Source organism: Panthera leo, chromosome D3 (assembly GCF_018350215.1).
Source record: "Panthera leo isolate Ple1 chromosome D3, P.leo_Ple1_pat1.1, whole genome shotgun sequence".
NCBI lineage: Eukaryota > Metazoa > Chordata > Mammalia > Carnivora > Felidae > Panthera > Panthera leo.
The window spans coordinates 5568935-5596258 of NC_056690.1; the positions used below are offsets into that span (position 1 = coordinate 5568935).

Consider the following 27324-nt stretch of genomic DNA (forward strand, 5'->3'; position numbering starts at 1 on the left):
TGGTGGGAGTAATGGCCGGGCTGCAGTGTCTGTTGGGACTTCGAGCCTCCCCGCAAGGGGGCACGGGCGCGGGAGCCTGCAGAGGGGTGGGCGGCACGGCAGGGTGGGTGGGGGTGGCTGGAGGGGGTCTGGGCACGGCCAGGGTTAAGTCGGGCCTCGGTTGGAATCCTGGCACTGCTGTTGACCAGGTTTGTCGCTCGGCCACCCCGTGCCTCAGTTTCCTCTTGTGTAAAGCGGGAGAGGCAAGGGGCTGGTAAAGGAGATGGTCGAGGTCCGTAGCGCAGTGCCCGGCACACGGCACTTTGGGCCGTTCTCGGGCTTCCTGCTGCGATGCGGATGGTCATTCAGGGGTGGGGGCGGTTTGGGGCCGGCCCAGGCTCAGGTGGGGGCTCGAGGAGTCTTGATGGGGGACGGGCTGGGCGAGGCGGCAAGGGGCAGGGATGCCCAAAGACCGTCCCACCCCCAACCGAGGCCCCCGATTCTGGTCGGAGGGCGGAGTAGGAGGAGACTCTGAGCGGGGCTTTGGGGACGGCGGGACTGTGCCTGCTGCCTGTGGACCATCCGCTTTCCTCCCTCGGAGCCCGTGAGGCTTTGCCTCTGCACCTAGTTTCCTGCTGCGCGGGAGGGGAATGGTGGTCGCCGCTCTTTCTGTCGGAGGTTGGTTCAGGGCATCAGGCAGGTTGGTGCCTACGAGGTGCTTGGTGTGGGGCCAGGGACAGAGCCCTGGGTCACCCCTCGTGTCCGTTTTCATCTTGGCCGCCACCGGGACTCAGGAGGGCCGGGAGCTGGTGAGCGGGGGGTGCACAGCTCCGTGTTGGGCAGTAAGCCCTTGGGAAATGCTGGCATCTTCCCAGTGGGGCTTCTCCAGGGCTCTGAGGCAGGGGGTGGGGTGCGGGCAGGAAGGCGCTTAGCTCAGTGCGGGCGCAGGTGCAGAACCGCCCCCCCCCCCCCCCCCCCCCCCCTGGCCGGGCCTCAGCCCTTGTTAGTCAGGACGCACGGGTGCAGGGCTGAGCCTCTATGGGTGGGGAGCCGCACCTCCTGGCCATGCTGGGCTGGACGGTGGCCTGCTTTGCAGCCCAGGGATGAGATCTCACGGGGCTTTGAGGCCCCACCAGCCCAGACCCAGGGGATGACGACAGGTGCTTCCTGGTGGGTGGCCCGGAGTTGAGCCCTTGTGGCCACTGGGAGGGACGGAAGAAAAGGTTTGGGGTGAGGCTGCTGCCCGGGCAGGACTCTGGGTAGAGAAGCGGCCGAAGGCGGCGTTGGGAATGCCAAGCTACTTGCGGTTGGAAAGCCCCTGTCCTGCCCAGCCCCCGGCATCGGCTTCCCAGGTGTGCAGAAGTTGGCCAAGCCGAGGGAACACCCCGCCCCAATCAGCCACGCCATCTCTGGCCCCGGAGACTGCTCCCTGGTCCCCGCTTGCCCCCTCTGCCCTCAGGCGAGTGCGCAGAGGGCACCCGTCTCGCAACAAAGCGGCAAACCTCTCTGTTCCTGCCGCCACCTGCTGGGAGGGCTCCGAAAGAGGCTTTGCCTTTCGGGTGTGAGAGGTGACCACGGCTCACAGGCTGTGGTAAGTGCGTGCTTTGGTGTCTCAGGGGTCTTGGTGGTGGTGAGGGACAGGCTGGTGAAGGGACCGAGGCCAGCCGCCGGGAACTGGCAGCAATGCGGTCGGGGCGGAGAGGCTGCTCTGAGCCCCCCTCGCCTCCTCTTGCAGAGCAGAGGGGGTTCTTGGAGCAGCTCGTTCCTGGGGTGACCCCTGGCATGGCTTTGGAGAGCCCGGGGTTCCGCGCTCTGGGCCCCTGTGGCACAGAACGCCCCCAGCTGTGGTCTGCCGCCTCGTAAACGACAGCCGCGCGAGAGGGTCCGTCCGGGGAGAGGGGGTCGCAGGCCGAGGCAGCCTCGTGCTTTGGAGGGCCGTGTGTTCCTGACGCGGAGGAAAGATGCAGGGAGGGAGGGACGGAGGGAAACCCCGCCTGCCCCCGCCTTCTCCACCTGCTGGGGTTTCTCTCTCCTTGGGTGACCGTACCCCTGCCCCACACCGAAAGGCTTTTCTACGGGTTTGTTTTTGTCTCCCTTGGCTCACTGGGATGGAAAGGTGGTCTGGTCTGGCAGTTGCCCGCAGGGAGAACTTTGGGGTGGCCTCAGCGTGTGCTTTATTTATTTTTTTTAATTTTTAAATAGTTTTTGTAACGTTTACTTAGTTTTGAGAGACAGAGAGAGAGAGAGAGAGAGAGAGAGAGAGACTGAGTGAGAGCAAGGGAGACACAGAATCCGAAGCAGCCTCCGGACTCTGAGCTGGCCGCTCATAGTCTGAGGTGGGGCTCGAACCCACAAACCATGAGATCATGACCTGAGCTGAAGTCGGACGCTTAACCGACTGAGCCACCGGGCGCCCCAAAACAGCAGGTGCTTTGAAAGAAACCCAGCAGGGCAGGAGGAAGTCGGGCAGCCTCCCGGGAAGGAGCCGGCCGCCCTCACTTCCTCCCCCGTCCTGCTGAGGGCAGGCCCCGCGGCCCGGTGCGAGGGGCAGCAGAGGAAACAGGCCTGGGAGAAGGTGAAAGAGCCTCACCCTGGACGCGAGCAGAGCAAGGCTGCAGCAGGCAGTGGACCCTCGACACGGCAGCCTGCACCTGCACGTGGGCCTGGGCCCCCGGCTCCCCTCCCCGCCTGCCCATTTTACGGGTGTGGCGATGGGCTGCGAGGTGGCCCGAGCTTCGTCAGGGATGCGTCCCCAGGTTCTCCGGTGCTCGCCCCGCTCTGGCCTAATAAGCCTGACCGGCAGCCCTCCCCGTGCCGGTGGTGGCTTCGGCCCCCCTTGAACAGCCGTGCCAGACCCCACTCGTGTCGGGGATCTCTTGTTTCGGCCTCCCGGCCCCCGGCCGGGGTGGGCCTGCGGAACAGCCCTGCTTTGCAAGGGAGGAGTCAGAGCACAGAGAGGTTAAGGTCCTCATCCAGGGTCACACAGCCCGCGAGTGGAGGAGTCGGGAGGAGTCCTGGAGGCGTCCAGGCTTCCGACGGCTACGCCTGGCCCTGGGGCTCCTGCCTCCCTGGACCCCGTGGGCTGCGGTGCCCCCGGCTGTGGCGTCTGCGGCTGACTGCGTCCCGTTCCCGCTCTGCGGGCGCACTCAGCCCAGGCGCAAAGGCTCACCTGCCTCGCCGTTTTCCTCCCTCCCCCGGCCTCCCCCGGGGCCCCCGCAGCAGCAGCAGCAGCAGCAGCAGCAGCAGCAGCAGCAGCAAATGCCCCGGAGCAACCAGGAGGAGAAGGATGAGAAGGAGAAGGACAAGGAGGCTGAGAAGGAGGAGGAGAAGCCCGACGTGGAGAACGACAAGGAGGAGCTGACCAAGTAAGGCCGCCCCGTCGCCCCGCCGTGGCCCGGCCCCCTCCCCCGGGTGGCGGGGAGGTGGCCTGGACTCAGCTCGAGCCGGGGTGGGGGGGGGGGGCCTCTCTGTCGAAGCACCTGAGGCGAGCCATTCGGCAGCTGCGGATTGCCTGCCGGGAAGGGAGGCATTTTCCGCTCCGTCTGAACCTGACAGCCCCCCTTCCGGAAGCCTGCTCTTCCCCCCGCCCCCCCCGCCCGCCCTTGCCTCCTCCAACCCTCTGGAGACCTCCGAGACTGATAGCTCATTTGAGCTCTACTCCTGAGCTAATAAATCCAGGCAATGACTTGGGAGCTCTTGGCCTCCTCATCTTCTCCCCCTCCTCCGCCAAGTCTCCTGAGACGCCAGGCGGGGGAAGGGGGACGATCAGAGGAGCTGGCGGAAGGACTAGGTATGCAGGCGGGCCCTGCCCTCACCTTTAGAATTATCGCTGTCAGCGTGAGTTCTTGCAGATCAAGGCACAGCCTCCCGTGCCTGCCAGGGGCGGGTGCCGAGCACAGCCAGCCGGAGATTGGCTCCAGAAAGGGGGGCGGGCACGGCTTTGTGCCAGGTACCTGGCACGGGCTCAGGCATGTGGCTTCGGAGAACATCTGGCTTCGTTACCCTCTGTGTCCCAGACGTGCAGGGGGGGCCTTCAGGAAGACGGATGGGAGGTGGGGCGTAAATCTGAGCGTCCCGCGTCGGCTTCGGAGAAAGCCCCGGCCCCGGGTCCCGAGGTCACCCGCACACGCCCCCGCGCCTGGCCCGGCCTGCAGAAGCCCGGCAGGACCCTTCCCTCTTGGGTATTCTGCGAGGCCCAGCGACCCGTCCCGGTACCGCAAGCGAGCAGAGCTGCTGTGGGCCTCGAGCCCCGCCGAGGGCGTCTCTGCTTCGGGGGGGGGCGGGGGGGTCGAGTGGCCTCGTGGGTGGGACCTGGCCGCCCCCCACGCGGCTGAGCCAGCGGGCCTGCAGGCAGACGGCAGCGCGTCTGTGTGGCACGTGAGCTGGTCTGGCAGGCGGACAGCGACTCGTGCCCGCGGAGCCACCCGGTTACCTGCCGGCCCACGCCCCTCGTCTGGGGAGTCGGGTCGTGACAGCCGCCAGCTCGCACCTCCCGCCTGCGTGGATACAGGGGCGCCGCAGGGAGCCGGCGGCCCACGCCCCTCGTCCGGCGAGCGCGGAGGGTTGCGGCCCGCTGCTCGCCGGCCCTCAGCCCGAGCTTCCCGGCGTCTGAGCCGCACGGGTCCCTGGCGGCCCGCGCCCACCGTGCTGACGGAAGCAGGTCGCCTGCAGCCGTCGTCTGGTTTCCCGGCTCAGGCGAGGCTGCCCCTGTCTCCCTCTCTGGCCTTCAGGGAGAAGACGGACGACACCTCTGGGGAGGACAACGATGAGAAGGAGGCAGTGGCCTCTAAAGGCCGGAAAACTGCCAACAGCCAGGGGAGACGCAAAGGCCGCATCACCCGCTCCATGGCCAACGAGGCCAACAGTGAGGAGGCCGTCACCCCACAGCAGAGCGCCGAGCTGGGTGAGTTGCCGGCCAGGGAGGGCGGTGGGTTCCGAGGCCCGGCCTTGGCTTCCGAACTCGCTGTGTGACCCGGGGCCAGCTCCTGACCCTCTCTGTGCTCCAGGGCCCTCGTCTGCACACGCGCTTGCCGTGTGGGGGCCGGGTGTGGGAAGAGCCTACGACGGCTGGTGGGGCTGGGAAGGGCTCAGCGCCCATCAGCCCCGATGACCCCGGGCCTGGAGGGTTCACGTAAAAGTCTAGATCGCCACTTTGGGTTCTGTTTTCTAGTTGGAAAATCTGGCCGCGCTTGGCCCCCACCAGGGAGCCAGGGAGCAGTTGTCGTAGCTGCAACCCCTTTTTATTTTTTTATTTTTTTTTTTTTAATATATGAAATTTACTGTCAAATTGGTTTCCATACAACACCCAGTGCTCATCCCAAAAGGTGCCCTCCTCAATACCCATCACCCACCCTGTCCTCCCTCCCACCCTGCCCTCCCTCCCACCCCCCATCAACCCTCAGTTTGTTCTCAGTTTTTTAACAGTCTCTAATGCTTTTGCAACCCCTTTTTAGAAGGGCCTGAGCGTAGACTGTCCCCGCCCCCAGCCCTGGTAGGCACCCGGGTTCCAACTTCCCTCCCGTGGGCCTCAGTTTCTCCTGCTCGGCGGGTCTGAGCCTCAACCCCCCATCCCAAGTTGGGGTTGGGGGCGGGAGAGACAAATTGAGTAGCAGTTCTCCCATTCGGCCACAGGGGGGCAGCCAACGTGTGTCCTTTATCTCCACAGTGGTGTTTGGCTGTTGGGGGGCCCGCCCCTCCCGCCTCTGGGGAGCCCCCACCCTGGGCCCTGAGCGCTCAGGTTCAGGCCCCAGGCACCAGGGTGCCTCTTCCTAGGGTGGGAGTTGAGTTGATGGAGGTGACATTTCATTTCTCACAGTTGCCCCCTACCCGACACCCAGGGTCTGTCCCTTCTTCCTGTGGGAGGTAATTCATACCCATTTCATAGATGGGCTGTTTGAGGCTTAGAGAAAGGATGTCACCTCCATATTCATGGAGTCAGCTGGAATTCAGACCAGCCCCGTTGGCCACAAATTTCACGTGACTCCTGTCACACTCCCGGCCTTTGTGACTACGCCTTGGTGCCCGGAGGCCGGGGGCAGCAGGTTCTGCGGCCTAACTTCTGGGAAGCTCCTCTGGGCCCCCAGGCCGATGCTGGGTGGGGCTAGATTGCTGGGTGGAAAACACCTCCCTGGGCCCTCCAGCGGCAGTTACACCTTGAGCTCAGACTTCACAGCCTCCCTCTGAGGGTCCCTGGGGAAGGAAGGGATTGCAGGCTGTTGTAGCAGGGAGGGGGGAAGCCGCCCAGGGAGGGGGGTGGGGGCCGTCTCCCCTCTCCTGCCTTGAGCTGCTCCTTCTCATTCCCCTCCTGCTGGAACTCCCCTCCACTGGTCGGCTGGCCTCTACCGAGCCTGGTAGTTCCAGGCTGGCCTGGTGCTGTTCCAGGCGCTGGGTCCATGAAGCTGGTCCCTCATGTCTGCCCCCTTCAGGAGATCTTAAGCAATTTGCAGGGAAAGACCCAGGCGTCTGTCTCGGGGAACTTGGAGGACAGACCCGAAAACAGCGCCACTGCAGAGGCCTGGCCGACTCTGCCCGATGTCCAGGGCCGCAGTCCCTTGTAAAGCCTCATCCTTGCACGGGGGGAGCCGGGGGGACCGTGTCACTCACCCCGCAGAGCAGCATGCTTGGCCAGGGGCCTTTTAAACCCCAGGAGGCAATTGGCCGTGTCCAAAACCAGCTTTGGTTGTCATGGTTGGAGTGGGGACTAGGGACACCTGGTGGCTGTCAACCAGGGGGGTGTCACGGCAAAGACCCATCCGGCCCCCGACGAGTCCGAGCTCAGAGGAGGTCCCCGCCCACCCGAAGCTGGCGTTCTTGGTCCCTGTGCCCCTCGTGCGGTCGCCGTGCTCTCGGGGGAGGCGCCCCCTCCCCGACCTCGTGCGTGCAGATGCAGCTTTTCACAGTAGAGGCCCTGGGCCATCTCAGTGTGAGTTCCGCCTGCAAAACGGGCTCCTTACGGCGCCCCAGCCCCGGCGGGATCGCCCCCTGGGCCTCTGCCAACGCGCCCCGCCTTCCTTTCTAGCTTCGATGGAGATGAACGAGAGTTCTCGCTGGACGGAGGAGGAGATGGAGACCGCCAAGAAAGGTGAGCGCCTCCGCGGCTCTGGCCGCTCTCGGTTTGCATCCAGGTCCTGAAGCTCACGTGCTGGGGAGCGGGCGACCCACCGGGCCTTGAACGGGGGCCTCCGGTGCCATCCGGAGGGGCAGCCTCCGCTTTGGGGCGTCCTCCGACTCGTGCCGTTTCCCGGGAGTCTCGGTTTTGCCCTCCAGAGGAGGGGTCCGTGTGGCTGCGTCGCCGGGCTCCGCGGCGGGTCCCTTGGCGGTGTCGAGGCGTGGCTCGGAAACCGTGCGGCTCGTGCCGTGTACGAGGTCCGTAGGCGGCTTCTGTTGCCTCTGGGCTCAGCGCACTGTGGCCCCGTAGACAGAGTGGCGGCAGCACACGTGGGCCTCGCGGAGGGGAGGCACAGAGCTTCCAGCAGCCACCACGGTGGGGTCACGGGGTCAGGCTGTAGCCCCCCCGCCCCCCACTGGTGGCGTTCTCCCCCGGGAGGCGGGGCTACAGGGGGCTGGTGGCCACGTGCTGTGGTGCTGACCTTACGTCCTGCCTTAGAAGCCAGCTGTGTGTTCACCGCTTCCTGGCTCAGTGACCCAGCTCCGTGCCTCAGTTTCCCCACCCGTGACACGGGAGAGGCTTCCGGATTAACCGTGGGGGACTAGAGGTTGCAGGCATCGAGGGTCCCGAGGGTGGCCCCTGCAGTGTCGGGCTGCATCCTGTGGAGCCCCCTTGTCCCTGGCCCGCTCCTCCCCTGCCCGAGCCCAGTGCCGACAGGAAGGCTGAGGCCCGGTGGTGCCTGAGCCCCATGTGCCTGCCTGTTCTCACTTGCTTTGATCTCAGCCCCGAGATCAGGGGGTGGCTCTCCTGTCCATCCCGGCTCACGGAGGACCGAGTAAGGAGCGAGGCCAGGGTGGCCAGGGTCCCGGAGCTGATGTGTGGAGGGGCTGGGAGCAGGCCCAGGCCTCCGGCCCTCGTCCTCCTGGCCCTACCAAGGCCTTGCCGCTGACGTGCAGCTTCTGGCGCCCGGAGCTCCGGGACGTGACTCACGGAGCAACGGATGGCCTTTCTAGCGAGGGCCCTGGGCACACGGGGGCAGGCGAGTCTGAGGACGGTGTGGCCTCCAGGCCGAGCCGGGACGGAGGCCGCGACGGGGCTGTCTGCCCTGCCCCCCACCCTCCACCCCGGGAAGGGGGCCTGAGTGCGCCACCCTGAAGTTTCAGAATCCTGCCCGGAGCAGGCCCCTCCCCGCTGGCTCCTGTCTGGGCCCCCCCCACCTTCCAGAGTCCCGGCCCTCGGGAGAGGCGCTGCCCTGGGAGGTGAGAGCAGCTCAGCAGGTCAGAGCAGGGCGCACGGGGGCCGGGCGGCGTCTCTGGCTTCAGGGCACAGGGGTGCCGTTCGCCCCACGGGGGGCCGCACTGTTGCTCTTGTCTGTTCTCTGTGTGCTTTGTGGTCCCAGCGCGGACGGCGCCACTGAGCGCAAGAGACTTCACTTTCACGGAGACCGCGCGATTTATTTTTTATTCTCCTCCTCGTTTAATTCTGGCAAAATACGCAGAATGTAAAATTCGCTGTTTTGACCGTTCGAGAGCGTGTGATTCAGTGGCACAAGGGACATTCGCAGCCTTGTGCAGCCGTCCCCTCCGTCTCGTTCGGAGCGTTTTATCACCCCAGACGGGAAACCCCGTGCCCACGGGTTGTCACACGCAGCCTCTGGCGTCCGCCGACCTTTCCGTCGCGGTGGATTTGCCTGGTCTGGGCTCTCGCACGAGTGGCGTCCTGCAGGACGTGCTTCTGCGTCGTGTTCCCGAGGTCCGTCCGCTCCGTCGCGTGGGGGCCTCGCTCCTTTTTACGGCGGAGCTCTATCCCGCCGTGCGGACGGACCGCATCCTGTTGACGTGTTCGTTCATCCGTCGGCCGCTGCTCACGTGGTTGTTCCTACCTTTTGGCTACTGTGAACAGAGCTGCTGGGAACGTTTGGCAATTGTTCGTGAGTCTCTGCCTTTGGCAGTGATTGTGCCCAGGCAGCTCCCCCCCCCCCCCCCCCCCCCGCCGGCCCCGCCGGGAGTGAGGGGCTCCACGTGCACGCGCCTGGACCGCCAGCCCGTGCTCCCACGGCCCCTCACCCCCCGCAGCGTCTTCTGTTGTCACGGCAGCCCCGGCCCCGGCCGCCTCCCTGTTGCCTGGGAACCGGAGTCGGCCAAGTGGGCGGCTGTCCTCTCTCCCTCTGGGAAGGGCAGATCTGGGGACAGGGAGGTCGGCGGGGATGACTCACCAGCCGAGACGGGAGTGTGCCCCACCGTCTCAAGGTTGGGTCCTCGCGGCGGCAGTGAGCTCATCCTGGGTCCTGCCCATGGAGACGGCGGCGCGAGAACCCCCCGGGGACCGCGCACGCCGAGGCCCTGCTCAGTGACATTTGTAATAATGCGATGAGCGCCGGCGTGCTCGTCTGCCGTGAATTACCGCAATCTGGACAATTACTGCTCAGGGTGGCTGCTAATGGCTGTGTGTTCCCGGCGGCGGTGGGAAGGGGCGGGGTAGGGAGGCAGGTGCCGGCAGCTCCAGAGGCTCTTTCTCCGCGATGGGTGGGGGCGGGGGGGGGGGGGCAGGAGGCTAGGAACGCTGTGGGGCCCCCTCCCCGCCCCTGTCTGGACCTCAGAAACCCAGGAAGGGACCCAAGAAACAGCTGCGCCGCAGGCAGATGGCACACACTCGTCCTCCTGCCCGTCCTTTCCATCGACCCTGTGCCTCACCCAGCGCAGGGCAGGGGTACCCGGAGATCAGCCAGCCCGGACCCTCCCCTGGGAGCCCCGGGAAGTAAGAAGCCAGCTGCCCCCGGGGCCTTGAGGGCACCGAGCCTGCCTAGAGCATCCCAGCAAACTGCCAGCGGCCTGGCCTTAACGCTTGAGCTGCAGAGGGCCCCCTGTGCCTAGAGAGAAACCAGACCTTCTGGCTCTGTGACCTCAGGCAAGTCCATCAACCTCTCTGTGCCTCAGCTCCCTCATCGGTATGGTGAGAACTCGAGTGTCGCCCACCGTGTGAGTTTCCTGGAGCTCTGCCATGACAACGTAGAAACGTGGGGACTTAAACACAACAGAAGCGCATCCTCCCACAGCTCTGGAGGTCAGAGGTCAAAGTTGAGGGCCGTGCTCCCTTTCGGGGCTCTAGGGAGGAGTCGTGCCCCGCCTGCGCCAGCCTCCAGGGGCCGCCTGATCCCTGGCGCTCCTTGGCTTGTGAGCACAGCTCTTCCGGCTCTGCCTCTGTCTTCACGCGGCCGTGTTCCCTGTGTGTCTGTCCACATTCCCCTCTTCTTACAAGGACCTCCCCACCCCCCCCCAATCCAGGATGACCTCATCTTAATTTGATCGTATCTGTAGAGAGTCTTTTACCAGTAAGGTCACCTTTATAGGCAGCAGGTGGATATGAAATTTGGAGGGAACACTGTTCAGGCCAGTGCAGCCCCCAGTGTGGTTCTGCTGGGGCAAGAAACAAGCAGGCGAAAAACAGAAGAGCTTAGGGCGGTGATGTCGTAGGCAGGCCGAGTTCCCTGTCAACCGGCCCCTCAGCCGTGTGCCCTCGGCCTGGCCCATCTCTGTCTCGGCCTCGTTTCTCTTGTGCCGTGGCCACGTGGCTAGGACGCCATCCCCCAGGGGCATCACACCATACACGTGCGGGTCTTAGTATACAGCAGGCGCTCAGAGGTGGTAGGCCTGCAGTCTGATGCAGAGACTTGGGAGCCTTTCTTGCGAGTCCAAGTGCCGGCTCTGCCCCCTAGGGGTGTGTGAGCCTGAACAAGCGTCCGCTCCTCTCAGGGCCCTGGCTCCCTATGTGCACATCCCAGAAGTGGGCCGGAGGCACGTGACCTGCCAAGCAGCTGCAGAATGGCGCTTGGAGGAGGTTCCACCGGGCCAGAGAGGGTGCCCCGAAGTAGGGGCCCTGGGGCTGGCACCCAGAGCACGACGCGATTGAGCGGCACCGTTAAGTACTTGTCAGCATTCCTGGGTGCAAAGAGCCGCTAAAGGCTTTGCGTGTATTAAAGTCACGTCATCCCGACCAGTTTTATGAAGCAGGTGCTGTTACGGGCTCTTTTATTCAGATTGGGACACTGAGGCTCACAGAGGTTCAGTGAGCGGCCCAAGGCCACACAGCTATTAATTGGCGGAGCTGGAAGTTGAACCCAGATCCTCGAGTAACAGAGTAGGAACGGGGCTGGTGTGAGGTGTGAATGAGTTAGTCCGTGGGGCTCGGCTGCTATCAATAAGAGAGCGATAAGGGAGGGAAAGCATCCCGGCCGAAGGAACAGCATGCGCAAAGGCCCTGTGGCAGAGGCAGCGTGGTCGAGTAAGATGTTGAAACGCAGAGTGACGGGGAGAGAGGGAAGAGGTGGAGAGGCCACTGAGATCTGGGCCTTAGCAGCTGTGGAGGAGAGTTTGGCCGTTTTTCTAAGAGCGTGGGGAGGGAGTGGGGCAGCGGACACGGCAGCTGCGGGGTCTAGGCTGGCAGGTGGGCACCTTCCCTTCTCGTGTGCGTGCGGTCGGGGCTGCCTGCCCCAGAGCTCACACCCAATAGGGACGCAGCGTGTGGAGGAAGCGGCCTCCCCGGGGATCGGGCGGCTCCGGGGAGCTGGCTGCCTGCCCCCAGGCTCAGCGCCATGCTGGGCAGGAGGGGCAGGCCAGGCGCTGGGCCGGGCCGGGCCGGGCCGGGCCGGGAGGCTCTAGCTCCCCTGGGAAAGGTCAGCCTGGCCTGGCTCGGAGTCTCGACCCAGCTGTGCGGGAGGCCCGGGGCTCTGCAGGCAGTGGCACACGCCGGCCCCCCGGCGGCGGCGTCGTCGCCACCGCCTCGGTGGTGGGCGGGGCGCCAGCCGCGGAGGGGGCGGGGAAGCCCCTGGTCACGCCTTTCCGGACCAGCAGTGGGCGCTGGCCTGGCTCCCCGCTGCCAGCCCCTCCCTGGCCTCAAGTGGCCCGCCTGGCGACGGGAGAGAGAGGCCCGGTGAGCGGCCGGGGTCTCTGGGGGCCCCCGGCCGGGCCCGCGCCGGATGAGCTGAGGCGGGCCCCGGAACTCTCTCGGAAACTCCCGGCCCGCTGCGCCCGCAGGACTGGATCCCTGCCCCGCCCCCCGCTTTCACGGAGAGTGAAGGAGAAACCGCTAATGGCTTTGCACCTCCAAAGTGCTGGTTGTGCACACTGGCGGGTTTAATTAGTTTTTACGGATGAAGAGTCTGAGGTTCGGGGAGAGGACGCGTGAGCCCCCCCGCCACGGAGCTCGGGAAAGCAGGCCCTCCCCCCCCACGCGTGTCCATCGCCGAAGCGCCCCGCGGCGGGGAGCACGGACGAGGGGTGGCGCGCGTGGCCCGCGAGCCCCGTGACAGGCAGTGTGGCGCGGCGGCTGGCGCACGGGGGCCGCTTCTGGGGACGGGGCCGCCCCTCCGAGGGGGCGCCTGAGGAGGGTGGACGCGTAGGGGTGGCGGTGCCGAGGGCCGTTGGAGGGGATGGACGGCGCGGCACCCCGGGGCCCACGCCGGCGAGCAGCACGCCCTTGGGCCGCTGCAGAGGTGGTGCCGCGTCTCGGGCCGGTTGCCTCCCGACTCGGAGGCTTCTGGCGCGTGGCGGGTTCGGAAGGAGGAGAAAGCCTGTTTCTGCGTGACCTCGTGGTGGGGGGCGGGCTCAGGGGGGCAGAGGCTCCGGACGCCTCTGTTGGTCCTCGTCGGCCGCCTTGAAGACGCGGTGAGGCCCCTGCCGGCCCACCTCCGCCCCCGGAAGGGAGAGGCACACAGCCGCGTCCAAGCCGGGGGGGGGCCCCTCGCGGAGAGACACGCGCGGCAGCGGGCACAGTCGCCATGAGGCCTGTTTGCGCGCGAATTGTTCCACCGGGCGAGTTCTGCACGGGTGTGAACGTCCACGTGTGCACGCCCGCACAGGCACACAGACGCGACTTAGGTCCGGAGGGCTGAGTGAGGAGCCCCGGGGGTGAGCTCTGCGCCCTGCTCTGTGGGCAGACTGGGCGCTGAGCGCCTAACGTGGCATTTTGCCAGAGTGGCAGGCAAGGCGACGTGGGGTCCCACCCAGGTGATTTCTTCTCCTCCGAAGTGTCTGCTTGATCGTGTGTGAGGGGAAGAGGTTGCTGTTTGACATTCTGCCGATGACTCGCGCGGATGTGATGAAACGGGCTAACGTGGGCATCAGGGCTTATTCTTAAAAGCATAGGCGGAAGGGAAAAGGTAGGTAAGTCAAAGTTCAGGTATGAAGGTGTCTAGCCGGGCTCCTCGTGGGATTTCAGGGCTGGCCAGAGTTCTGGAAGCTCTGACATGCAGTCGGTGCCCGACAAGGCTGCCGGCTGAGTGGCTGAGTCCACATCCAACCCACCCAGGGCTTGGGGTTTCCGAAAGAAGGAAGTGCTATGACTCAGGACGAAGCCTGCCGGGAGTTTTTTCCTCTCCTTCGACAGTGTTTTGGGCAGAAAATTTTGTTTCACGAACCGGAGTTTCTTTTGGAAACGGCAGCTGGCAGGAGGGGTGTGGATGTGTCTCTCTTGCGGGCACCCTGTGCTCTCCATGGAGGGAACAGAAAGCCTCAGGGTAGGAAGGGGCTGGCTGGGGTTGGGGAGCCTGTGCCTTTCCTGGAAGGGGGGGCTAGCTTCCAGACGGAACAGCTGTGACATCCCCCAGAACCCTCCCCGCCTTGGGTATCGGAGCTCACCGGTGGCGGTGAGCTGGGGGTTCACAGACCCTCAAGGGAGAGCGCTGCCTGTGGCCGGGACCTGCAGAGGGAGCCGGGGCAGGGACATGACAGGGACAGGGGCCTCTCTGGGGGCTGAGTCCCTGCTCCCGTGACAACCGTTCATCACAGGCCCCTGCAAGGTGCATGGCAAGCTTCCCCCCGAGCTTGGCCAAGAGCAGACAGCGGCCCGGCCGAGCCCCCCACCGCCAGCCCCCCCCCCCCACCCAGCCATGATGCTGAGCCGCCTCTCCTGCAGTGAGCCCTGCGGCCACCCACTGTTCTTCGTCTCTTTCGGAGCTCCAAGTGTGTGACTCAGACCTCCTGGCTTGACTTCCTGTCTTGGTCAATTTCACTTCCTGGTTCCTGCCTCCTGACTTTTCAGAACGAAACTCTTTCCTTAGAAATTAGAAGTGGGGTCGGGGAATCCAGACCGCAGGGGACATCGGTACCATGTAGCCTTGGGGCGCAGGCCTGTGGGCACGGCCCTGGGCGTAGGAGGTGGGCACTGCCTCGGGCCTCGTCTAGCGAGGGTCCAGGGCACGCCGCTGGGATAAACGTTCGGTCCCCTCCTCTCAGGAGCTCCTTCCCGAGAGCCCGCAAGAGGTGCCCGAGGTGGCGTGGGACATCTGGTGGGCCCCCACACCCAGACACTCCAGGTATCTGGAGCTGTGTTCGTTTGCCAAGTGCCTCCCACATGCCCGACAGTTGCAGGTGCAGAGACAGGACAGTCAGGGAGCAGTGGAGCCAAGCAGCTAATTTCGGGAGAGAGGTGCCCCGGAGGGAACAAAGTCTCGTGATGACAGGGCGGCTAGGACAGTGGCTTAGACAGACCGGTCAAGGAAGGCTTCTCTGAGGAGGTATCATTGGAGCAGAGGAAGACAGAGGCAGGGCTGTGAAAAAGCCGTGCAGGTCGAGGAAATAGGTAGTGCAAATGCCCTGGGTCCCGCTCGAGGGCTGGGCATAAAAGGTGCCGGTGGCTGGAGTGAGTAAGGGCACAGGTAGGAATCGGGCCAGCCGGTGGGCGAGGCTGGCTCTGCGGGGCCTTGCGCCACACCGAGGACTTTGGGTTTTATTCTGAGAGGCCTGGGTCGCCATCGGGAGACTTTTAAGTAGAGGAGAGACACGACTACTGGATCGGCATTCTTAAAAGCTCACTCGGACCTCCCTGCAGGGTGTGGAGCGAGGGGCTTTGGCAGAACGTCCTAGATCCCGGACACGGTTGAGATCCCAGCATGAGGGCTGGGTGCACACGGGCTTCAGGGCTGCCTGTTGTTCCTTGGGTTTCCGTGGGCAGGACGTAGAGGCTGAGGGCTGAAGGGACAGGCAGGTCATTGACCCTCGAGTTGGAGAAATCGGTCACGACCTGGATCTGGCTCCAAAGTTCAACCCCGTTAACTTTCAACCTCCCGGGAGCCGCCCACGACACCTCCAGCCACGACACCTCCAGCAGGCGTTTGTAAGGGGGGGGGGGGGGGGCGGACGGCTCTGGTTGTCAGGGGCGTCCGGGAGAGGGAAGGGAGAGGCAGCCGTGGTCCCGAGGCCCTTGGGCGGCCGAGCGCCGCTCGGGGACCCTGGCCCTTCCCCTGATCCTCAGTGGTCGGAGGTCTCATCTCATCTCCTCCGATCCCGAGCTTCCTCCCGGAATCCTGAGCCAGGCCCGCCCACCCACAGACCGGCGGGTGCTGGGAGGCGCGCGCGGCCCCCTTCCTGCGGTCCGGGGCCTCCAGGGGGTCCCACGGAGGGCCCGGCCGGCCGTGGCAGCATCGGGCCGGGCGGGGGGGACAGAGACCGCAGGTGGCGCTGGCGCAGGGGGATGACAGCGGAAGGGGCTGTTTGCTCCCCGTCTGCTGGGGTGGAGAAGCTCTGTTTTCCTGAACCCTCATCTGTTCTTACCGCTGCTGACGCCGCCACCGCCACGGATGGGGAGAGAGGGAGGGGGGAAGCGGGTGCCAAGTTGGCCCGCCCCTTCTGAACCTGGGCTTCTGCCACGCTCCCCCGCCCGCCCGCTCCCGCGAGCCTCCGTCTGGAGGTCACATTCAGCCCTGACGACGCGTCTCGCTGGGTCAGGCAGCAGGAAGATCGCGCCCGGGCGCGCAGTGAGGCTGCCCCGTCAGGCCCGGCTCTTCGGATTCCGCCCAGCGGGGGCGTCTGGGGACCGGGGGGCCCCCTGGCCCGCACCCCTCGCCGAGCGTCCGTCCGGGGCGCACTTGTGCCCGGAGGAGCCTCGGGCACCGTGCGCCCTGGTGACGCCTGGCACGGGGCGCGAGCACACAACTGACCGCTTCCCACCGCCCGCCCCCGTGGGGAAGGGCGCCTCGCGCACCCTCAGCCGCCCCGCCGGGAGGGGGGAGGCGGTGTCAGGACCGCCGGTAGGAGCCCCGGGCCACCAGGGGCGGGCGGTGTGGAGCAGCTCTCCCCGCCCTCCTCCCAGCCTCCGCCCTCCCTCCCCCGCCCGCCACCGCCGCCGCCGCCGCCGTTGGACAGAAGGATGTGAGGCAGAGCTGAGCCGGAGCAGACGCCAGCCACAAGCCTGCTCCAGCCACAAGCCTCGCGGAGCCGGCACCGCGGCCGCCCGGCCTCCCGCCTCCCGCCTCCCGCCTCCCGGCCCGGCCTGCTGCTCCCAGCTCCTCCCTGGAGCATCCTCCAAGCCGGATGTTTCCGGAAAACTTGGCCGAGGGGGAGACGCAGATGAGAGGATGTGAGTGAGGCCCCAGGAGGGGCTCGGGGGCGGCTTTGGGTGCTGGTGGCAGGGACTTGGCTGTGGCCACCGGGCCGGGGACTCGGGAGTTTTGCACCCGCGGGGCCCCGTCCCCACCCTTTCTCTTGGGGCCCCTTCCCCCCTGCCTTTCTGGTTGTCGGGCTGAGGCTCTCGGGGAGGGAGGGCAGGACCCCGGAATGCTTGGGGCAGGCCCGGGGTGGTGGCGGTGGGGGGGTCTTGGTTGGCACATGCTCAGAGGCGCTGTCTCTGGGTGGACGGGCGTTGTGGGGGGCTATCAGCTGGGTCTGGTTTCGGTGGTCTCTAAGGCACGGTGAGGTCTACAGTGCTCGTCCCCGCGCCCGGCACCCTCCACCTGGGGAACAGGAACCAGAAGGGGGCCCCCTGGCCAGCGCTATGAGGACACTCACCCCAGCCTTTCACACAGCAGCCAGGAAAGCGAGGCCCGGAGAACAGAGGGGGTGGCTGATGTCGCACAGCACTTTCGAGGCAGGGCTTCTGGACAGCTGGTCCAGTGCTCCTTCGTGAGCCACCGCCGCCTCCGGGGAGGGCCGGGTGACCCCGCCACCCTCGTCAGCGCCTACTATTGCTGCTGCCACAAGTGGACCTGATCAGGACCCTGAACCCCCGCCAGCCTCCAAGCCACCTTTCTGCTTGTGTGCTGTTTGGAAATGTCCACCTCGCCAGGGTCCGGCTGCCCCCCGGGCCCTCGCTGTCCACACCCCCCCCCCCCCCCGCCCCGCCCCACCCCACCCCAGCAGTCCCAGATGGGAGACCCGCCCTCTCCCGCCCGGGGTTCCGGCCCGACATGTCTGCCTGGGCTCTCTTGGCCCCGGCTGGGGAAATATAAATAAACTCGCGTCCCGTCGTCCTCCGCCAGGTTCTGTGGAAGTGGCAGCTGCTGCTGGCGCAGGCGGAGGGAAAGGTCAGGGGGCCGGGTTACACTTGATCCCATGCCCCAGCCCCCCCTCCGCGCCTGTCCTTGAGGAACCCTGAGGAGCCGCCGTGGGGCCTCCGCGGCGAAGCAGGCGGCCTGTCGGGCGGGCACCCCCTCCAGCCCGCTGGGTCCCCGCTCCCGCGCGGCCCCTTGGCCTGTCCCCGGAAGCTCGTGAGTGGAGCCGCGTCTTTGAAGGGCTTTGCAAACTGCGGGCCACTCGGCCACGTGATGTGGTGGTTCGTTGATGTTGTTTTTGTTGCAGCTTTATTTTCGTTAGAGCCTTGTACGTAGCAAGCAGTCGGCACCTGTTGGGGTGGACGGACGGACGGACGGACGGATGACGGAAAATGCCAGCACACAGCCTGTCGGCTCCTCGTGCTCTGCACCCCTGCAAAATTCCAGTCTTCGCTTCCCTGCTTGCAGCTTGATTTGATTCAGGGAACATGGCCTCAAACTTCGTTATGGGAGCTCTTTGGCCGTTAAAAGCCTCGCTCCGGGGCTCAGAGGCTGCTGTGCTCCCAGCAGCGTGAGTCAGGCTTCTTGCCTGCCGCCCTCGTGGGGGCCCGGTCCTGCCCCGCAGCCCTCGGGGGTCCGCAGCCTGCCTCCTGCCCTCCCTGCCCAGGCTGACCTGGCCGCACGGGGCGTGCCCGTGTGTGCCAGGAGCTCTGTGGGCAGATGGACTGAGACCTGGGGCCAGGCTTCCCGGGTGCGGCTCCCACGTGCAGGGAGGGGGCCGCGTTTTTTGCCGAGTCTGGTACTGACGGCTTTGAAACTAGAGGCGGGTGTGGGGTTGGGGGGGGGGGGGGCAGGTACGGCTCTGGCCTGGGTTTGTGCGACTGGAGAGAACTTTCTTGACCCAGGTGGCTTTGGGGCGGAGTCTGCCAGTTCCTGGGGACTTCTCCCCGTGTCAGGAGTGTGTGCAGCTGTGAGAAGCTCACGGAGATGGGGCTCGTGTTTGGGGAGCAAGTCTGCCCCTAGCCCCCTGAGCCAGCCTTGCGGGCCCCAAGTCCATGCTGGGCCTCGGGCCCCGGATGTGCCCAGTTAACCCGGGTCAAGAGGCTCCTGGCTCCAGCTGACACCCCCCCGGACCCCACCCTCCCTCCCCTGCTCACGCGTTCCTTCCTTTTCCCTGGCCCTGGCCCGGTGCGGCCGGAAAACAGCCCTGTCTCCCGAGGCCTGAGGCCTCATCTGCAGCTGTGAGGGAGTGTCAGCGCCGGGTGACAACGGCCAGGGGAGGCAAGAGAGGTGGGAGCCCGGGCGGGGTCTGCGCCCCGGCCCCCAGGACCCTTGACGGTGGCCTTGGCGTGGGTGCACCCGGGGCGGGCACCTGCCTGCCCCTCCCGGGGCCGGGCCCCCACCCCCGCCTCTCCGGAGCCCCCTCCGCCCCCACCGTGTCCCCTTCCTGAGTCTCAGACCCAAGCAGGGAGCCTCAGGCCTGGTCATCGGAGCACTTTCTGCCCGGGGCTCCAGGCCGTGGGCACGGGCGCCCTGCCCGCCTCACCTGCCGCCCTCCGCCACACAGGTCTTCTGGAACACGGCCGGAACTGGTCGGCCATCGCACGGATGGTGGGCTCCAAGACCGTATCTCAGTGTAAGAACTTCTACTTCAACTACAAGAAGAGGCAGAACCTGGACGAGATCCTGCAGCAGCACAAGCTGAAGATGGTGAGCGCACCCCCCCCCCCCCCCGGGTCCCCCGCTGCCCGCCTCCAGGCCCGCCTTGCCTAGGACACGGCCCCTGGCCTCATGCGTAGCGGCACCCGTGGGACGGCTGCGGGGACGATCCGTGCCATAAATCCCCGTCTGGGCGCTGGGACGGCCCCACGTGCCCGGTGCACCCTCGCGGTGCCCCGCCTCCGCCGCCTTGCGCTCCCGGGTCCGACAGCTGGGGGGTGTGGGTCCAGCCGCTGACTCACCGGGGACTGCGACTGTCAGTGCATTGGAATGGCGGCCCAGAGGCAGAAGGACCCCAGCCAGCGTCTCCCCCACCCCCGTTTGACCTCACGGCCCTCAGGCTGCCCCGGGGGAGGGAAGGACAGGTGGGGGGGGGAGGCAGCAGGCCCAGCCCTGCCCTCCTCTAGGCGTCCTGCTGCCCTCAGGCCTCGAGGGGAGGCCAGGAGCACAGAAGGGGCGGGCTCACCTCGCTGAGCGCCTAAGTGGTCTCTACAGAGAGGCTTGCTTCCTCCACAGCTGTTACTGTGAACTGAGGGCCAGGTGGGGGCAGGCTCTTCCCTCCTTCTCTCTCTCTCTCTCTCTTTTCCTCCCTCCCTCCCTCTCTCTCTCTCTCTTTCTTTCTTTCTTTCTTTCTTTTTTTCTTTCTTTCTTTTTCTTTCTTTCTTTCTTTTTCTTTCCTTCGTCTCTCCCAACTGTCCTGTCTTTTCTTCTTTTCCTTTCTTTCCCTGACATGACATGCCACACACCGTCACCATTTCCGATCTGGGGAAACCGAGGCTCAGCCGACTTGGGGTCTGAACCCACAACTGCATGATCTGGGGACCCATGCCCGTGATTACCAGGCTGCGTATTTCCTTGTAGATACGAAGGTGTAAGAAGGGGGGCACGCAGCTGTCCTCCCCAGGGAGCCCTCGCCGGCCCTCCCACCCGCGGGTCAGGTGCCTCTTGCTGGGTATAAAGTGTGGCAGCCTGTCCCGGGAGGCAGCACTCAGCTGCTCCCCCTGCAGCCCACTGGGGTTCAGAAGGTGAACCGACTGCCGAGATCGCAGAGCGGGGCGGGCAGGTCGGGGACGGAATCGCCCCATTTGAGCCGTGCGTGAGCGCTGTGTGGAACTTAAGGCCCCCCCACCGGCCCCTCGAACGGGATTTTACTGCACCGAGTGTGTGAGCAGCTGCTGGCAGTTGGAGGCGGAGGAGACTCTGTCCGTGCCCCTGCGGGCAGGGCTGAGGCCGACCCTCGGTCTTCGGTTGGGCTCTCGTCCGTCCCCCGTTCCCGGTCGCCTGTGGTGAGGCCAGGCCACCCTCACCTTCCCCACGTCCTCTTCAGACGGTCCCTGATGCTCCCTGAGCCACTGGCAGTGCCCTCGTCCTGGAGCAGCTCTGCTTTTTCCCGGAGTTTGGAGGACTCTGGTGTTCACAGGGAGGGAGACTCTGGGAGGGTTGAGGCCACACAGCACCTGTCCCTGACGCCTGCTGAAATCCTCGGGGCCCGGAGGGCGGCTGAGCCGGAACAGCCTGGAGGGGCTCATGCCGGGGGTAGGGGGGGTGGGGGGGGTGGGGGGGTGGCGGGCAGCCTCTGTGCCCACCGGCTAGAGATGGACGGGCGAGGGGGGAGGGTGGTTCCCGGCATCTCCCAGGCACAGAAAGACGTCTTTCTGCTCCCTCCCCTCCCCCTTCCCCTCCCCCTCGGCCAGCCCCTGCTCCTCCCAGCAGCACGGACACAGAACCAGCCGCAGCTCAGGCTGTCGGGTCACAGGCCTCCCCCTTCCCAGAGGTCCTCGGGGCACGGTCGCCCCGCACCCCGGGGACCCCAGGACTTGAGAGCATAGGTTGGAGGACCAGAGACCCCAGCAAGGTGGATGGTGCAGTGTGTGGGGTCAAGTCCCAGCTTGACGACTTGACGACTTGGTACCCGTGTGACCTTAGGCGGCAGCCTCATCCCACCGAACCTCAGTTTCCTCATCCCTAAAGTGGGGGAATAACGGCCGTTACCCAGAGAACTCAGGTGAAGACTGACTGGGTGACCTCCTGTGCAGAACTGGGTGCCTGCTCTGTGAGGGTGACCGCCCTGTCTCCCACTAGTGGCCTTAATACCCCCTTTTCTTTTAAAGTCGCTGACCCTCTGTCCTTCCCGGGGGCGTTTGGGGGTGCTCTCTCTCAAATGGTGTGTGCAGAACAGCCATTGCAGGGGCTCTGGCCCCAGAGAGCTGCATTCTGATGCACATCTCGCCGCTTAGCAGCCGCGTGACCTCGGGCGAGCAGCTTGTCCTCTCGGCGCTCGGTTTTCCCAGCTCTGCAACGGGCGCCATACGCGCGCCCACCCCGAAGGGCTGTTGTGGCAGAGTCGTCTGTGAACGGACCTGAGGGCTCAGAACGGGGCCTGGCACGGGGCCGGCGCCCCGCAGGTGAAAGCTGCAGCCGGGGTGGCCCTCGTGGCCACCAGGTGCCCGGTGGCTGGGCTCTTGTGTCTCCCTGGGCGTCGGCTGGATGTGAGGTGCGGCTGCCCCCCGGGCCGACCCACGGGTTGGCCGCTCGACCTGACGAGGCCAGCTGGCGGCCCGGCGCAGCGCAGGGCTCCGGGCGGGAGGGCCCACGCCCCAGCCCCGCGGCAGCCTCAGCACTCCGCGCCCCCGTTTCCTCCTCCGTAAAGCGGAGGGGAGACCAGGCCCCACCCGAGGGCGATGGGCTCTCGGTCAAGGGCGGCACCTCACCCCCGTTGGCGCGGGGAGCCGTGGGCATCCCGCGTCCGTGCGCTCAGTGGGCCTTTCTTGAGCGCCCAGTGCGTGCCAGGCAGGCCGTGCGTGGGCTTCCCCTGCGGGTGGAGGAACTGCGCGGTTCCGTGGGGTCGGCGGGAGGCAGGCCTGGGCGCGAGGCGGGTGAGGCGTAGCTGCAGCGAGCGGACCGAGGAGGCCGCCCGCCCGCCTTGTCGCCCGACCCCGCGCCCTGGCGGGTGGGCCTCACCAGGGAGATGGGGCCGGGAGGCCAGGCCGGGGTGGGGGGGGGGGGGTCAGCTTCCCTTCGTGGGCCTGTCCTCCACCAGATGTGGCTCACGCGGGACTCAGCCGAGGGCGGTCGCGCTGGGTGAGCAGTGGACCGAGTACGTGGGACCCGTAGATGGGGGTCAGCAGGCCGTGTGCTGAGGCCAGCCGATGGGGAGCCTTGCCGACCACTTACTGGTGAGGAAGGGTGATTCGGGAATGTGGGGCTGGCTCTGGTTCCCCGCTGACCTCGAGGGAGCAGTGGAGGGAGCACGGCGAGCGGATACGGGGACCCGTCACGGGAGGCGGGGCTCAGCCCGGGTCCGTCCATCCTGCCGGTGGCCACCCGTGGCGCAGGGGTGAGTTCCCTGTCACTGTGGTATGCAAGCAGGCCTCACAAGATGCTGCTGACCTCCGCGACCTCTGCCTCCCGCCCTCCCCGGCCTTCCCCGGGCCTCAGGAGGAAGATACAGCCTCCTGGATCCCGAAGCAGCGGCAGCCGCCTCTGGCCACCGGCCAGGCCCCGCCTGGAGCTCAGGAAGAGATGTCACCCTTGGCCGGTGCAGGAAGGAGCAGGGGAAGCAGGGGGTCAGTGGGTGTCCCCTCCCGCTTTGCACCAGGCCTGGCCCGAGCACGGCCACGGGGCGACGTCAGCAGGAAGCAAGATGGGGCGGGCAGGCAGAGCGTGTCCCGGAGTTATGTAACATTTGGCGTCGGGGACTTCTCCGAGGTTTTCCCTCCCCTCCTTCTGGCCGAAGGTTACCCTTTTCTCCCATCTGTGAATCCAGGCCCCGGGGCTCGGCTTCTGTGTTTCTGGCTGGCTGTCTGTCTCAGCCCAGGCCCCGCCTTGCCTTGTTTTCCTCCGTTGGCTGCTCTGTCCGAGGCTGCACAGGCCTGCGGAGGAAGACGGCCCGGGCGACCAAGTGCTACGACCTGGCCCGCATTCAAATCTGTGCCCCTCAACTCATGAGCCGTGTGATCTTGGGAGAGTGTCTCTGCCGCTCTGAGTCAGTATCTTTGTCAGGGTCGCTCATCTAAAGAAGCGGTTCCAGAACATCCGTTCGGTAGGTGCTAGGCACGGTCCCAGGTGTGCCCTGGATGCGACCGAGGACAAAGAGGCTCTTAAGGAACCAATTCTAGTTTGCGACACAGAGGAAGACACGAATGATTTCTGGTTGCGGTCTGAAGGTGATAAGGTGACGGACATAGTTGAGAGTGATTGATGGCGGAGGGGCAGGGATTAGCTGATTGTGACAGGGTACTAGGGGAGGCCTCTCGGAGGAGGTGATGTCTGAGTGAAGCCGTGATTTGAGGTGAGAAAGTGAGTCATGCCACTATCTAGGAGAAGGGTGTCCAGGTCGAGGAACGACCCGCGCAAAGGTCCTGTGGCCGGGGCCCTCTAAGTATGTTTGCACAAGGAGGCTAGTGTGTTCGTTTCAGGGTGACCGAGGAGGGCAGGGGTGGATGAGCACGTGGGAGAGGTGGGTGGGGTCCGGATCTAGACGACGCAGGGCTGTGTGGCGTGAGGAGGACCTGGGGTTTTCTCTCAGGGGTTTCAGGAGCCCCTGGAGAGTCTGAAGCAGGGAGCAGCGTGCCCTGGCTTGCGGAGCAGCAGCCGTGCGCATCCCGTGCCTCAACGCGTGGAAGGCGCGTGGCACGTAGTAGGTGCTTAACGAACAGTGACCGCACTCGCTAATACGGCAGCATCTCCTCTGGCACACGCGCCTCCTGACTCTGGGGCACGAGGCCACGTGTGGAAGGGTTTGGTGTATCCCCCAGACGCTCCGTGAGCCCCCGTCTCTCAGACCCCGTGCTGGCGCGTCCCGCTCGGCCCAGGGCGTCCCGGGCTGCCGGGCCCGGCGAACCCTCCCGGAGAGGCCTCGGGTCCCCAGGAGGACGTGCGTCCTGGCCGCACCCCCAGGAGCCCCTGTTCCCTGCGAGGCTCCCAGCGTCGCAGAGTCTCGCCCCCCCTTCCCCCCCCCCCCCGGGCAGCCTGCCTCACCCAGCCCGAGCTCGTGAGTGAGTCCCTGTCCGCTAAAAATAGATGGGGGAAGAAGGGGGAACCCTCGGCCGCACCCACAGAACCCACATGCCACGCAACTTTCTCGTGCCTCCGTGGGCTCCAGCCGCGCCTCGGGGAGAAGCTCGGGGTTTGGGGCCGGGCCGGGCCAGCCCCCGGAGGCCGGGGGATGGTGGAGCTGGGCGTTCCCACGATGGCCAGGGGACGCTCGGCAGGGTGGGGCCACGGCCCTGGCCTCTTGGTGACGGAAACCGTGACTAACGGGCAAACGGACGTTTTCCTTTTCCTCCCCGCGTTCCGAGCGGCTACGCTCAGAGGACCCCAATTCGCTCAGGAAGAAGGCAGGACAGGAAGCGAGCCCTCTCCCAGGCCGGGGCTGGGGTCTGGGGTCTGGGGACCCCTCCGAGGCCCGTTCCCAGCCGGGCCGTGGTGCGGGGCCGGGGCGAGCAGACCCTGCTGGCGCCTGGAGGTGGCGGGACGTTTGCCCCGAGGGTGGGCAGCCTGTTCACGTTTTGGGGCGAGCGGCTTTCTGCTGGGGGCCGGGGGATCGGCGGAGGGGAGTTGCATGAGTTTCCTGTTTCCTGTAACAAAGCACCGCAAACTAGGTGACTTGAAACAATAGAAATCTATTCTGTCACAATCCTGGAGGCGAAAATCCGAAAGTGAGGTGTCCGTAGGGCCCTGCTCCCTCCGAAGGCTCCAGGGAGAAGCCCGCCTTGCCCCTGCAGCCTCTGGGGCGGGGGGTGGGGAGGGGCAGTGTGGGACGTCCTTTGGCTTGTAGACGCATGGCTCCCCGGTGTGCGGCCGTGTCCAAATTCCCCTCTTGTACGGACACCAGTCATACTGGACTCCGGGCCCACCCTAATCTAGCGTGACCTCATCTTAGCTAACTACATGCGCGAAGAGCTTCTTTCCAAATAAGGTCACGTTCAGAGGTTCGGGTGGACGTGAATTCTGGGGCACGGTGTTCAGGCCGGCCTGGGGGGCTTCACTGAGAGCCGTGGGCATGTCCGGGATAGTGGCAGGTTGGTTCTCCTTCCTTCCTTGGAGACCCCAAAGGGCTCAGGCTGGGACCCTCCCCTCCTGTCACACCAGCTGTATGGGGACAGTCGTCCCCTCTTAGGAACCAGTCCACCCCCTCTGGGGGTCCCTGGTCACCCCGAGACCCCAGCACACGCTGCCACCACACGTGCCCCAGCCCTGCCAGCTGTGTGTTTAAGCCCCAGACGCTGCCCATTCAGTCACTCAGGAAGTCGGCCAGCGGACGTGCTCTGAGCCTCCGCGGGGCGCAGCGTGGGAGGCAGAGACGGCCTCCCGGGGCGCCCAGCCCAGCGAGGTGCAGACGCGGGCTGCGGTGCGTGAGGAGTGGGTGCCCGAGTGGAGGGGTGGGCATCTGGCTCCGTGAGCAAAGGAGCCGGGCTTCCCGGGACCGGGGCGCCGTGTGGAGGGATGTGAAGGGCTCCGCGGCGAGAGCCTCCTCTCTGTTCCTCGAACGCTCGGCTGGGTCCCACCTCGGGGGGCTGCACCTGTAACGCCATCCTCCGGGGCCTTGCCCGGCCAGCTCCCGCTCCGTGCTCAGACCTGGCTCGCGTGGCACCTCCTCCGTGCGGCCCCCACCCTGTCTGATTCCATCCGCCCCGTGTCCCCACCTCTGAGTCTCTCCTGAAGGGACGGGCCCTTTGCCGCTCTCCCTGACTGGAAGGTCTTTGTGGGCAGCGGCCCGGTCTGCCTCACCCACCGTGGGTCCTCAGCCGCCGCGCGGCGCCTGGCACACAGGAGGGGTGTCTGGAAAGACCAGTGGGGTGAAATGACGGGCTTCCCAAGCGGGGCTCGGTGAGGGGCAGACGCAACACGCAAGGAAAGGTTTCCCTCGTTCTCTCGCTCCACACGTAGTGGCCGTGCCTGGCAGGTGTCCTGTGGGGTGCCCTGCACGGTCACTGCTTAGCTGGGCTAGCCAGAGGGGCTGGAGAGTCACAGGGGATCTGGAGGCACAGACAGTCCTTCCTCGCCTGTTCTAGAAGGATGTCAGGGCAGCGGACATACGTGCACCTAGGACTTGACGGACGATTAGAGCCCTCGGGAAAAATAACCACCGGCGTGCTTGGCCGCCGCAGTGAGACGTGGCGGGGGGGCGGGGGGGTCGCCTGGTGGCCACGTGGCCGGGATCGCTGTCCGTCGCACCTGTGGCAAGGCCTCAGGCACAGGGAGTCCCCGAGCTGACAGCTGAGGGCCAGGCTCTGACCGCCACCGTCCCTGTGCCCTAGGAGAAGGAGAGGAATGCGCGGAGGAAGAAGAAGAAAGCCCCGGCTGCCGCCAGCGAGGAGGCCGCCTTCCCGCCCGCGGTGGAGGACGACGAGATGGAGGTGTCAGGAGGGAGCGGGAACGAAGAGGACGTGGCAGAGGAGGCGGAAGGTGAGGGGAAGAAATGACCTGCCCTCCAACTGTCTGGGTTCTTCTGAGAAGAGGCTTGGCCTGCCTTGGGGGGGAGGCGCGGGGATGGTGGGATGCTGTTGCTTCCAAGGGCCCCCCTTTGTAAGATGAACTCCCCACCCCCCCCACCCCCCCACCCCGGCACGACGCCCCTGAAGGCCCCAACCCCTGCTTAGCTGGACGTCTCCGCCTCACCCGTCGCCTTCCTGCCCAGAGCCGACCCCGTTGCGGGTCCTCACGTTTCTGGCGAATGGAGCCTTTTGTCCTCCTGCCCCCCGGCCCGGGATGCCTTCCTGTCCCTCCTGTCCGCCTGCCTCTGCGTTCAGACCCCCAGGTTTCTGCCGACACGGCGAGGGAAGGTGTGAGTCACCTCTTGGCTCCTCAGGCCGGGCCCGCAGATCAACCCAGGCGCTCCCAGCCCACAGTGCAGTCGTCAGCCCGAACCCTGCTTCCCGGTTGAGAACAGAGAATTGCGCCCGGTGCTTACTGGAGACAACCGTGGTCGTCTCCACTTGGGAAGGGGTCTGGGGACCGAGTCTGGCCCCCGTGCCGGTGGCTCTGGGCCTCTCTGGGCCAAGTTGGTGACAGGCCTGGCCAGTGGCCGGTGGGAGGGGCTGCAGACCCCTCTGGTCCTGGTGTTCTGGGTCCTGGCTTTACAGCCAGAAAGAAAAAAGGAAGCAGAAACCCAATCCCCTATTTAAATATCCTGCCAGCTAGCTGTCTGTGCGGACGGGATGCAGCCTCGGTGGGAAAGTAGAAGGAAGCCAGACTTCGGCTCGGCATTAAGACCAGAACAGACGGTGCCCAATAAGAGAGCTGTGTGGTA

General features: G+C 65.9%; 1 protein-coding gene across 26 annotated transcripts in view; it reads left to right on the top strand.

Annotated features, from left to right (window-relative positions):
• The window catches only part of NCOR2 (nuclear receptor corepressor 2), a 218807-nt gene that overhangs the window by 145361 nt on the left and 46122 nt on the right, over positions 1–27324 (top strand). For 24 of the 26 annotated variants that reach the window (XM_042910781.1, XM_042910758.1, XM_042910764.1 and 21 more), the window contains 5 exons: positions 3199–3344; positions 4710–4882; positions 6998–7060; positions 18919–19061; positions 26333–26480. In XM_042910781.1, the coding sequence (XP_042766715.1) occupies positions 3199–3344; positions 4710–4882; positions 6998–7060; positions 18919–19061; positions 26333–26480 (673 nt within the window). The remainder of the gene's footprint in view (positions 1–3198; positions 3345–4709; positions 4883–6997; positions 7061–18918; positions 19062–26332; positions 26481–27324) is intronic. The other 2 variants (XM_042910763.1, XM_042910765.1) reach the window with 2 other exon arrangements.